The 13515-nt window shown below is 39.2% G+C and overlaps 2 protein-coding genes across 2 annotated transcripts; one reads left to right on the forward strand and one right to left on the reverse strand.

The window, feature by feature from the left end:
* Positions 1 to 859: 859 nt before the first annotated feature.
* On the reverse strand, positions 860 to 6105 carry LOC149923198 (uncharacterized). The gene is made up of 9 exons (XM_090162366.1): positions 6036 to 6105; positions 5704 to 5969; positions 5499 to 5621; positions 2722 to 3073; positions 2530 to 2627; positions 2064 to 2455; positions 1898 to 1993; positions 1683 to 1806; positions 860 to 1012 (listed from the first exon to the last, which is right to left on the reverse strand). Exons 6-9 carry the CDS (start codon positions 2177 to 2179, stop codon positions 860 to 862), a joined length of 489 nt encoding a protein of 162 aa, XP_090018492.1. The 5' UTR covers positions 2180 to 2455; positions 2530 to 2627; positions 2722 to 3073; positions 5499 to 5621; positions 5704 to 5969; positions 6036 to 6105.
* LOC149923199 (P2X purinoceptor 7-like) lies at positions 4120 to 5021 on the forward strand. The gene is made up of 3 exons (XM_090162367.1): positions 4120 to 4275; positions 4335 to 4428; positions 4495 to 5021. The coding sequence occupies exons 1-3, from the start codon at positions 4258 to 4260 to the stop codon at positions 5019 to 5021; spliced, it is 639 nt and encodes a 212-aa protein (XP_090018493.1). The 5' UTR covers positions 4120 to 4257.
* Positions 6106 to 13515: the final 7410 nt, after the last annotated feature.

Below are 13515 nucleotides of genomic sequence, written 5' to 3' on the forward strand. Positions count from 1 at the left end.
TGTCTAAAGCTTAGATCGTTATTTATAGGTAACTATTTCTTAATAAAATACAAACTGTAGAATTGTCTGCTTCAGAAAGTAAGTTTTTTTGTTGAACACCAAAAAAAATTCACGGCGCCACTTATGTTCATTTTCGAAATTAGGTAAACGAAAAAAATTTGCCACCTTAGAAAAAGCTACTGCCTCCTTAAAGCACGAGTAAGCCGCGACGATTTCCCCTTAGCTTCACCACAATGCACCAAAAAAATAGTGTCGATTGCTGCTGCCATCTACCGCGTAAATGTTCAAACTGGTGGGGAAAAAAATAAGAGGGAGGGGCTATTTGGGAAGCGACGGGTGGTGGTCTGGAAGAAAGTAGGTCTACAGGTTATTTTCTTATTTTTGAGCCACGTGAATGCTGTATATAGAGAACGGTTTTTACAGAATGTATAAATAAAAAATATAATAAGACTAGCAAATTAAGTGAATCTTTTTATACCTAATTTTAGAATTTTTACCATTACAACTTTAATGTTGTTTTGGATTTTAAAATAATTCTGAATTTCTGATTTGAATATGATATCTGTTGATTATAAACGATGTCAATTTACACTCTTAAGTTATTTATTAATAATTAATAAATTTTAGTGATAAAACAAATAGCTATAATTATTAAGAATTAATAGTTTATTGGAAACTTCATAATTTCATGAGGATAATATAAAACACAGTCTTTAATTTTTTATTATAGATATCATTTTTGGATCAATAAAAATATTTTTATATGTTGAATTAATCCGCTTTCCATTGTAATATGGAATTATAATAATAATTTTTATTTCATATGATAGCAACATTTAAAAAAATAATAATCTTTATTTTACATTTCATAATCAACTTTGGAACATTTCTCAAATCTATCGATTTTTATTTGTCGTAACGCCTCCTTAGTTGGAGCGTCTATCATTCCACGATTTGGATGAACCAATTTTGAGTGATCCCCTGAAAGCGACAACTTTTGTCGCATACTTCCCTGAAAATAAAACGTTGTATGTAATAAACATAACCACTTTTAATAACAAAACTGAAGAAACAAAAGACGTGAAATGTACATCCAGTTCGAGATCCAACCCTCAACTATTTATTTTTGAAAAGAGCAATTGATTGAGAGTCAAGCGCATTGTGTTCGCAAAATTTTGGCCGAGGAAGGAAGCGACCCTATCCCCCCCCCCCCTTTGAAGAAGATATACTGGTAGCTAGACTGGGCCTGGGACAAAGAGGATTATTTAAACTCCCCTCCCCCCTCCGTGACTAATAGTTTGGGAATCTTTGACCTTCACGCGTATCCCCTCTTCTACTTGACGCAGTTACGTACAGTTTTCCCTACTTTGAGTGCATTGCTAGATGACAACTATTTCGTGAATTCCAATAACGGTTTAACTGCGCGCACTTCGCACGACGATTTATGCTAGAATGCCTTAAGCATTTTCTAACTTCAATGAATTTCGACGAATTACCGAAGCACAATTTGAAACGTAAGAATCTACAAGTTTGGGCCCTTTTTCTCCCCTGGAAAAGACGTGACCCACAATATGAGGGGGGGGGGGGGGGGGCGGGGATATATTTCCGGAGGTTTTTACGTGTGTCGTTTTTTTCGCTAATTATGGGTTTCTAATAAAAAACAATCTTTGAATCTATAGTACCTGAAACCTTTCTCTTGTCTGCAACATCTCTATCAAAAGGTCTTTTACATACAAATATGACTTCGGTTCGTAAACTGGCACTATGTACCAAGCTTTCGTCCTCTTGCTGAAACACCGCGTATCTCTAAATATATAAAAGGAAAAAAATTACAATTTTTGATTAAAATTGCTCTTTGTATCGAAATATTGGGAAATCGTGTCCAATGAATACCAACCGAGGGGTTCCATCTATAGTTTGAGCCACACGCCTATTACAATGGAAATTATGATCAATGGCAGCTAGCATTATTCTCATACTGTATCCGTCAAAGCTATAACGGGGACCAAACATTTGATTATTTGTAAATGAAGTTTGTTATGAATATCTGCAAACTTATTCACCCAAAGGCAATTCTCTTTGGAGCGTACATCAATACAAGGCTGTTAAAATTTTCTAAAAACCCCGTGTGGCGAAAATTGACAAAATATTCAATTTTTTTCATCAAATATGGCTTCATAACAATGGACCTCAAAGCGTCTAAGGCTTTACTGCCATGTTCCAGCCAAGGTCTTTCACGAATTTAATCTTGTATAAGAGGCTCGTGGTCGCATTTCATTCGGCCCGCCTTTGATACCATCCAATGGTGGGTGTTTGTGACGTGAAACAAGCAGGTGCTCCAGAGCTCCCTCAAATACTGGACACTACCGCGGCATAATTTGGCAGAATACCAAAAATGGTTTCGAATTTGGGAAGCCCAGTGTTGTAGGTCTCCATTACCTTTTAGTTTAGAGAGCTACAAGTATATAAGAAAGTGAGAGCTGGCGACAAAATTAAATCTTCTTTCAACTATTGGTAGAAACTTCTTACATCTAGAATTTTTTTAAAAATATTTTTGCCCCCATGCCAGATATCATAGGAGTGTTTTACGCTGTAAGGGAAAACTCCATTTTGTAGTCCAGATTTCTCTATACCGAAAAGCAAATTTTTGTATTGGGTACATTTATTAAATTATAATCTAGTACCATAAGTGGATCATGATCCACTTATGCTAGTACTTACTCATTTCAGCTGACACTTGAATATGAGCGTCAGTTACGATTTCCAAAACTTTGAAATTGTAAATTTCGCCAAACGTAACAATTTCATGTGCCGTTCTTCTGAACGCCAGAATTTCCATATTAGTACTTTTTCCTTTAGCGTGTCTTACATCTCTGTTATCTAGTGCTAGGATTTTTGAGTTTGAACAATTCCCCAGTATGTACGTATGATACATCGAACAGTGGCCAGGGGAATCGTTCCTGCCATCCCCCGCTAATAATAAACTTGATCATTGGAAATTTCCGCAAAGTTGTCAAGTTGAGATTTACTCCAAAAATCTTTTACCGCTGGTATAATGAAGTGCCGCTGGTACCTATAAACAAATAACGTTAGGCCTACTTATAAACCAAAACGCAACGGAAATAAAAATTATTCTAATAAAAATAACAACAAATATTTGTATCAAATTTAGTATGTCCAAAACATTCCGTAAAAGTAAAACCCCACCTAATAGATCATAAGCAGAGTCATCTTTATACATTATAAAGCCCAGGGCTAAAACTATCAGCCGTACATTTTCATATTTTATTATAATAGAGTGCGTTTTTAAAAGCTAGGAATGTTGATTGCTGTCAATGGGTTTCACAGTCACTTTAAAAATTGGGGTTCCCCGCGTTTTATCTCTTCGTCGGTTTGACTGGAGTAAAGCTCTAAAGTTAGGCACAGCTAGAATACGTGTATTTATTTTGGTCTTGATTTCCTTGAAGAAAGTGCGACGAACCAAATCCTTACGAAAATGAATAACTTTCCGGTGCTTCTAAAGAGCATAGAAAAATCATGGGAGTGTTGCTGTAGTTGCAAAACTACATGTTCTACGAGGAAATGTCAGTGCAAAGCGTTAGGAACGTTATGCTCTGAACTGTGCGATTGCGGGAGATCCGCTAAAGGAAAAGAAATCGGTTGGAGAAATAACAAAAAAGGCACAGATATATCTCTGCCGAAAGTGTCCTGGAAAACGTGCGTTACATCAGAAGTCGATTACGGTGAGATAGCGGACGAATCAGACCTAGATCCGGAAATTCTTTCAGCTTCGGAATCGGAAAATGAAGTCTCGGCGATTTCTGGATCTGGCTACTCTCCAGCAGAAAGTGAAAAAAGCGTAAGTGCAATATTATTTTTATGACGCTATTAAAATCGAAGAAGCTAAATTAAACAAATATAAAATATTTTAGGACGATTCTGAAGAATTTATACTCCAGAGGTGTAAAAGAAAACTGGGGTAAAAAACTGAAAAAACTAAAAAAGTAAGAAAAATGACTGATCTCGTTCTAAAATGGAAAACCCCAGCGGTATCCTTGAGTTAATCTAAATAATAATTAAATATTTATATAGAACGATAGTTAAAAAAAACCTAAAAGAAGTGAAATAAATGCTTCAAAAAAAGCAAAGAAAGTGAAAGTCACACGTGGAAAAAAGGAGAAATGCGACGTAATAATCGAAACGGCATTAGGTGAGCTGGGTGCAACGGCAGCATCGACTCAAAAAGTTGAGGAAGAAATGAATTCTCAGTTAATGGTAAGATAAAAAGCTTATTACAAACGGTAGCTGTTTTCTAATACTTATTTTCAATATAGAACTCTATTGAAAACCTAGACAGGGACACAGTGAACAAGTGGCTATATCGTTTAGCAAAGAGAGTACCAGAATCAACTACCATTTTAAACCAGAGTAATTCAAATACCACGGATAGCCTGTTTAACTGTTCATATGTTAATTAACCTATTATTATTTTAGTTTTAGTTGATGTTCGAAACGATGGTACTCAGTCCGATAAAGAAGTTTTAGTTCAAACGGCCTGCTGTCAATCAGAAACTGTCCTTGGGACGACCGAAACCGTCACCATCGTAACCCAAAAATCACCACCGCGAACCCAGAAAAAGACTGATATAAAAGACTGGTGTATATGCGGATATTGCGGCGAAATGCCAAAGGAAATCGAAAATGAATGTTGTGGGCATTTGGACTGCTTATCGCAGACCCCACAATTTCAATTCATGTGTTTGGACGCGGCCATTTTAGTATTAACAATGCGTCTGCGTCACGCAATCTATAATGACAGAAATCTCTTACAGTTGGCAAACAATAACATGCGATTCGCGGCCTATAGTAATCTCTGTCTTTGGCAATATGGCCGTTTAAGTCCAGGAAATCGTGAAGTTCTGCCTTCGTGTTGCGTAATCAAAATCCGAAACTTGTTCCCTTCACCAAATGGTGTTTATAAAGGGTATGAAGAAGGTATACCCTACCAAATGAATTTTTAAAAAAGCGTTCCAACATTGTTTGGCATCCCTTCGTATCCCCTCTTTGAAAACCAAGGTCGGCTCATAATTCGGATTTCATAAATGCGGACAATTTTGACAGCAGTGATAAAAAGTTCAATACAGAAGAGTGTTTTTAGTATTAAAATGGTACAAAACCAATTTTATTGTATAATACTTGAATAAAATTTGTATTTAATAATTCTATAAAACTAATGCGTATACTATATGTAGGTTTTATTCGTCTTTCACACAGGTTTCAAATATTACTAGCCATTTGATTTGCAAGTGAAGGGTTTTTGAAAGGGTTTTAACCTTAACCCAATTTCAGGGGGTCATTGTCCCCCTGAAAATTTATGACCTAATAAAGTTACCGAATAAATTGGTATCTAACTACTAGAAACGTTCTCAAGTTCTGCCCCCTACTTGTAACTCCTGAAATTACGACCCTGGAAAACGAGATAAAAAAAAGTACTTCACCCTTGCGTGACGCATCAATTTCGCTACTTTTGAATATAAATTTCCAGATATCGGAATGCAGCTGGCTATCACTAAATTGCCAGTGTATACCTTAGAGAACATTGGTTGAGTGGCCCATTTGCCCTATAGAATGTATCGAAATATACCTATTTTAAAAATACTCCAGAGTATAGGTTAATTTTAAAGATGCATAAATTACACAAACCTTTGAATGAGGGGCTCTGCAAGTAGTTGGACAAGACCACGAAAAATTAAAGCTGTACCCTGCTCTCGATAACTGTATTCTAATTTTTCATCACATTCCACACAGCTTAGTCCGTTTGCGTTTATTACTAGTTGGGTTAGAAGATTGAGGTTTACAAACACAAATGTTTCTTCCACGACTTCTTCCGCGGAAAGTGGCACTTTACTATATGAGGACGTTTTTGGTATATCTTTTTCCACGCCAATAATATCAAACTCTTCTGATATCTAGAAAAATGCAGACATTACGCGCGCGCAAAGGGATTCAATGAAATTACATATAAGCGTACACACATCTTCCAAAACTTCGTTGGCATCCGTGAAGTCGTTGGTAAAGTTCAAAGGAACGTTTTCTTCCTCATCTCTATAATTATTTAATTAATTCTTATTAAACCATATATATTAATTTAATTATTAAAAATAAAATATTAACCAGGGCGGGATTCTATTTCAATCATTGATAGTAAACGACATATAATTATCTGTTAACGATTGGACTACAACCACGGCCCGGTTATTCTTTAAAAAGAACATACTCTAAATTTTCTAATCGATCAGGTTCGAGATCATCATCGATTTCTTCATTATCAGATTCAGAATCTGAGTTTCCAAAACTTACAGGCCGCGCTCTAATACAAATCTGTAAATTAATTGTCTTCGAAACATTTTTCCAGGGCCGTGCTGAAAAGTGCCCATCAGTGAAGCTTGCGGGGGGGGGGGGGGGGGGGGAAGGTGGAAATCGAAGGGCCCGCTAGCAACTTTTTCCCCGGGGCCCCAGAGTACCTCTGCACGGCCCTGTACTTTTCTGGCATCCGTTGATAGCTACTTACATAGGGGAAGCGTCATTAAAATCTAATCTTCTTTTTCGCGCTCTTTCTGTGAAAGGAGTCGATATTCTTCTGGGATTATGCAACCGGCTTTGAAATCGCCCAGGAGTACGCGTGCACGGAGATTCAATGGCCAAGCCAAACTCCTTATACGCCGGAGGAGTATTTCCTAATGTCAAATATTTGTATACATTTCCTTTCACCTTTATTGAATTATTCTTTGTAAAATACATTAAACTTACGTTCTTTTTCTTTGAAATATGTATTACGGTTTAATTGCGAAAACTCTGTGTTTGTGCCAATTTCAATACAATTAAAATTGGTTTGAGTACTTTTTGATATTTTATGGTTTACTACCCCAAAAGCTATTGTGTATATTAATAGAAATTAGTAATGACTTTTCAAAATATAATATAAATTAAAGTAAAGCTTACTATTTATCTAGCAAAATCTTCGCAAATTCTTCATTAGATATTTTCAATTTATCTCTTTCCGATCCCCATCTTATAAAACTACCGCCAACGTGAACTCTTTGATTATAACCTGTAAACAGTCATATTTGGTTAATATACTACTTAGGGAATGCTTAAATTCCTAATCAATATAAAAAATATGTCGCTTACTTTTTTTAGGCACAGGCATTTTTGTTTTGAGAACTTTCGTATTCAAAGTACTTCAAAAAAGAATTTCCAACCTAAAAATCCGATCCGCACGTTTCCCGGCGAGCAACCGTAAAAACCCACGTGTTTCTTAGAGACATCAATCGATATGTAGGCGGGGAGTCGTACGTCAGTCAAAAAAAATAGACCAACCACTCGGTCTGACCAGACCGATATCTCCCGCATAGCTAGCGCCCTCTCTTGACAACTTTTTTTTCTTAAAAAGTTATACAGGGAAGCTAAGGGGAAATCGTCGCGGCTTACTCGTGCTTTAACGAATTTTTTTTTTGGCTACGGTCCTGCCAAACTGTAATTTTTTCTTGAAAAATAACCCAAATGCTAGACCATTTTTTCTAGCCAAATTTTAACGAAATTGAGTGGAAAATTTTATAAAAGAGATAATTTTTAGTCAAATAATTACTATGTAGAGTGTTGTTTTTTGTTCGGACAAGTAATTTTTTACGAAAACTACTTAACGACATTCCGTCCATAGCAATAGTGTCACTTCGAATATATATTCGATGTGAAACTAAAAAGGCAGAGACGTGGCAGCGAAACGTGTGGCGATTGGGGATAGAAACAATCTCATGGGGAAGGGAATTCCAGTCCTTAACAACACTACAGGAAAAATGATTTAGACGCTGAGCGGAACGAACTCTGGGCTTGGAGAGTTTGAGTGAGCGACCCCGAGTTTGGGAGGAACTAAGAGAGAAGAAATCGTCAAAATTTAGAGTTAAGTTCTTATAGAAACAATCGTCAAGCAAACAGAGATCATTAACACGGTGTCGAAGATGTACAGGATCGATGCGAAGGTACTGCGAGCGAGAGGGGGCAGGGAGAAACTAAATTTTGTGGGGAAGCTTAGCGAAGGCATTTTGAGCTTTTTGGAGAGCAAGGATATCCGATTGGAGACGAGGGCACCAGATTGGGGAACAGAAATCCAAGTGGGGAAGAATTAGGGAATTATATAGGGTACGAATTAGCCTATGAGAGCGGAAGAAAATATTGCGACTGACAACACCAGTAATAGAGCGAATTTTCTTAGAAATTTTGTTAGCGTGACTCGAGAATTTCAGAGAAGGATCCACAATAATGCCTAAATCGCGTTGAGATAGAGTATAGGGTTAATTGCGGCATCCCTAACAAAATATGTGTGATTGGGGTTATTCCTTCCTAAGTGTAAGACGGAGCATTTGTCGGTGTTGAAAGATAACCCCTTCGAGTCAGCCCAGAGAACAACAGCGTTAAGGTTAGATTGAAGACACGGACAATCGGGAGAGGATTTGATACAATGAAATAATTTAGTGTCATCCACAAAGAGCTCAATGGGCGCATCACGGACAACATCAGGGAGGGAGTTAATTAAGACGTTAAACAGAAGGGGACCAAGGACAGAACCCAGGAGGACACCACAATGGACATCAGCCCAATCAGAAACTTCACCGTGAACCACAACACGCTGTTTACGAGAAGAAAAGTAGTCCGAGAGCCAAGCAAGCGTCTCACCACAAACACCGGCGTCTTGAAGGGCGGAAAGAATAGGGACTTGGCAGTGCTACGTCACAGTTTTTTTTCAATAGTTTTTATCGTGGGGAGAAAAATATGACCACAATGGCGGCCATGGCCAAAGCTACGGAGTGCCAAGTCTCTATAGCGGCGTGGGGGAGGGAGTCGAACGCCTTTCTAAAATCCAGAACAATTACGTCGACGGTGAAGCCCTGATCAAGCCAAATTGACCAACGATTTGAAGCAGACAGGAGGTTAGAGAGACAGGATCGTTTAGGTAGAAAGCCAGGTTGGGCTGCTTGGACATTACTGAAAAATTTTGAGGAAGAGAGGAAGCTAAGCAGCCGTTCAAGAGCCAAGGTTTCAGACAATTTTGGAACCTGATTTAAAACGCAAATGGGGCGAAAGTTAGAACAATTCGAGAAGGAGAGCGAAATAAGAAGGTAAAGGGGAAAAACAAGGGAATCGGCACAATTGCGTAATAAGAGTGGATGAATACCGTCGGAGCCCGGAGACTTGTCAATTTTTAGTTTCCCAAGTAGACGATTAATATCAGCTGGCGTACAGGTAAATTTGCCAAGAGTAGAGAGAGGGGCAGCGCAAGAAGGAAACGGTACAAAGGGCAGAGGTTGAATAGCAGAGGCAAAATACTGATTAAAAACATTGGCGGCCTCCAAGGAAGAAGTCGTAGAGGAGCCATCAGATTTTTTAATTTCAATTATTTTATGGCGAGAAACGCGAATTCGATTGACGTGAAAATAGAAAACTTTAGGGTTGACCTTTACAGGACTGGAAAGAGCTGCCTCAGATTTTATCCTCAAATTACGCGAGTGATTAGTGTGGCCGTTGCGAGCCTAAAGATAAGAGGCAACATGTCCAGAGATAACTGACTGGGAAGCGTGTCGTTTTTTAGATTGATTTAGGCGACACCAGGCAATAGATTTAGCCTTTCTGCTTAAGGAAGAGCGGCGGCTAGAGTTACTGTTACGATGCTTCGGCTTACTAAATGGATAAAGGACGAAATGATGGCAGTTAAGAGGGTATGAAAGGCAACCCAAGAGTCAGCGAGGGAATCACGGGAAAGCGTCAGAGACCAATCAATACGCGAAAGAAAGTTATTAAAAGCGTCATAGTTCCCTTTGTAGAAATTAGGTTTAGGTCTTAAAATGGAAGACATACAAAACAAAGCAAAATTGAAGAAAGTAATACCGTGGTCACTAGTACCAAGGATCCTATATGTTAGAAGGATAGGTAGCCCTCCGGCCAGCCCGTGTTTTCAAAACGCTTTCAGCGCCGTCGATATTAAGAGAGCCTCTAAACGTGGGACGTCTTGTTTCTATTCCCTCAAGGCCCAATTTTGGCGGAATCTAAAGACGGATTCTCTATCGCGCCTCATATCCTTATAACATATAGGATCCTTGCAAGTACCTAAAGGAGAAAAAAGAGAAATGTTCGAAACCAGACCGGGGTCAGAGGAAAAAATTAAATCAATATTTAACACGTACTTGGGCTGTCTGCCATCCCTTTTGTCCCATGCGCCTCAGGTGTGTTCTGACCTTCTACTTCGAACGGGGCAGTCACTCACAGCTGTGACTCCCGCCATTCTCACCAATGCTCAAGGACTTACATCGGTTTATAAACACACTTAACTTGCTCTACTCCTTCGAAAGCACAGGGTTGCTTTCGCAGCCATTACCGAAAGTCACTGGTCCTCTGACCACACAGATGCTGAACATACTATTACAGGGTATTCTCTTTTCCGACAAGACCGTGGCTTAACCATCTATGGCGGTGTTGCTTTTTATATTGAAAGTTCTCTTACTGCGCGTACTCTTACTTTTGGTGATATTGCCCTTGAGAATTTTACTCCCAACATAGAAGGAATTGATATCTTAATTGTTTCCGTTACGCACCATTCCCCTCCCCCGAAGGTTACTATAATTGCTGTTTTATATCGATCTAATAACTGTAAATATGTTAACCATGGTTTGCTCTGTATTTTTCTAAAGGCTATCAATCATTATTGTGTTCGACGTAACCTGTCCCTTTTAATTGTTGGTGACTTTAATTACCCCCATATTGACTGGTCATCTCTCCTTCCTGCCCCTAGCACTTGAGGTCCCCACAAGGAATGGTGGTCCATTCTGTCGGGACAATGTTCTCGACTTGGCGTTTACTTCGGATTCTTCGCTAGCCCTTGACTCGGAGGTGCTTCCGGCCCTCGGCCGTAGTGACCACGGTGTTGTATTATTTCAGTCTATCTTGTGTGGGTCACGTCCCACTTTCATTCCTAGACCAAATTTCTTCAAAGGGACTATGAGTCCTTCAGTGCCTTTTTATCCTCTATCGATTGGTCACTAGTTCTGTGTTCCGCCAGCATCTCCGAGTCCTGGGATGCGTTTCTCACTCCCATTGCGTAAGCCCCCTTCTGATCCTAGGTCTGACCTTCGTTTGTCCCGGAGTCGAAAATTTAAGGCTGCTGCGCCTATTTCTGAGCTTATTAACTCAACTGTTTTAAATGACTTCTTTGCCTCCACTGTTAGAGCCAGCGGGGCTCCCTTAGTTTATCCCGTTCCCTTAGTTGCTCCCATTCCCTTAGTAGCTCCCGCTCCCTTAGTTGCTCCCATTCCCTTAGTTGCTCCCATTCCCTCTGTGCTTGTGAAGCGCACTCTTACATCCTTCTCCTGCGAGCCTTTAGATATTTACCGATTATTACGTCAGCTTATAGCTTCTAAATCCCCAGGGCCTGACGGTCTCCACCCTCTTCTGCTTCGGTCACTTGCTAATGAGCTGTTTTTCCGCTTGTACATACTCATTTCTCGCTCATTTGTGAACTCCCACTACCTTGGAAAGAGGCCCACATAACCCCCATACATAAAAAAGGTTCTAGATATGACCCCACAACTTACCGCCCAATTAGCAATCTCAATCAGGTTCCTAAATTTTCTGAACACCTAGTCCATGACAAAATTACTTATTTTCTGCAAAGTACAAATTTTTTCTCCCCCTCCCTGACGAACCTGCTACTTGCCACTAATACCTGGTCTCGTTGGCTTGATGAGGGCTATGGTGTCGACATAATTTTCCTAGATTTTTCCAAGGCCTTCGATTCGATTCCGCACAACATTCTACTCGAGGCGCTTCAGGTGGCAGGTATTGAGGGGACCGCCTTGTGTTGGTTAAAGAATTACCTCGTGGACCGTAAGCAAAGGGTTGTCCTGCTAGGTGAGGCTTCAACTTGGAGTACTGTGAACCAGGGTGTTCCTCAAGGGTCGGTCTTGGGTCCCCTGCTCTTTAACATTTTAATTATTTATCTGCCTGCTGTTGTGTGTGTTACCTTGGTTTTACTATTCGCTGATGACACAAAACTGTCTCACAAAATTAAACTACACTCCGATAATTTGGCACCCCAGGCTGACCTCGACGTGGTAGTTACCTGGGCTAACTATCATGGCTTATCATTCAACACAGCGAAGTGTTCGGTGCTACATCTCGGTCGTAAAAACCCAAACTATGTTGACACTATCATGGGCTCCGCTATTTCATCTACTCTTTCTGAACGTGACCTCGGTATCACATTGGATCCCAGTCTTAAATTTTCGACTCATGTCACTCATACCCACAAAATTACTAAGCGCATATGCTCCATTGCTGGTTGATGTAATAGCATAGACTAAGGACTTAGTCTATGGTAATAGTAACCCGATTAGAATAAACATAATAACACGTGCCCATAGGTGGCGCTATCACTCATCGGAAGTGAAAGAACTAAAATGGGAAAAGACGCGTACGAGGCATTGTGTATTATGTAGCCAGACAATAAAGTTCCTTCGTATTTACGAAGCTTGATTAGAGGTCGGCGTTTGAATAAGAAATTATACGATTGTTTATATTTATCCATAACCGAGAATTATTCAGAAATATTCGAAAAAATGATTAATTTTGCATGTTAAATCGTTGTTTAATCGTATAATTTATTCGTATAAAACAAATAATACTAATTTTAATGATTAATTGAAATTTTTGCGGTTAATTTATTTGTTCCGCCGACCTCTAAGCTTGATTAATCATAAAGAACCTATCTCAACATGGTGTCAGAAGTGAGATATATTTTTCGATTAGATAATTCTTTCTTTTTAAAGTTTAATCGCAATTTGCGGCTTTTAATTGATTTTATCTCAGTTTTATTTTGAGTTTATTTACAATCGCTAACCCTAATCCTGCACTCTAAGCCTAACCGACCTAATGGCCGCTACTACTGCGTTTACCGGGCCGGAGCCCTTTGTACCCGACCTCAATAATCCCGCACAATCATGGGCAGACTATAAACACAAATTTAAAATTTATGCCACGGCAACAAAATTATCAACCTCTACCGATGACATTCAAATTGCGAACTTCCTTTACTTTGCCGGTGACCATATCAACGACCTGTATCAAACTTTCACTATACCTGTACCCAATGGAGGACAACTCACTTTGGAACAAGTTTTTACTGAATTCGATAATTACTACGCACCTAGTACAAATTTGATTTCCGCTCAATTTGACCTCCTGACCACTCGACAACAGCCACATCAATCTTTTGCGGACTTTCTTACCGCAATTAAAACCAAAGCACGTCACTGTGAGCTAAATCCACTCTTCTCTGTACTATCATCGCAATGGGAATTCTCAATGACGATCTTCGTAAGAAAATTCTAACTAAACGTACGATTACATTACACCAAGTGGTTGAGTTATGTCAATCGGAAGAGGCCTCCTCCCGCCATGCTAAGACTC

Source organism: Leiobunum rupestre, chromosome 11 (genome assembly GCF_980474605.1).
Source record: "Leiobunum rupestre chromosome 11, qqLeiRupe1.1.hap1, whole genome shotgun sequence".
Classification (NCBI taxonomy): domain Eukaryota; kingdom Metazoa; phylum Arthropoda; class Arachnida; order Opiliones; family Sclerosomatidae; genus Leiobunum; species Leiobunum rupestre.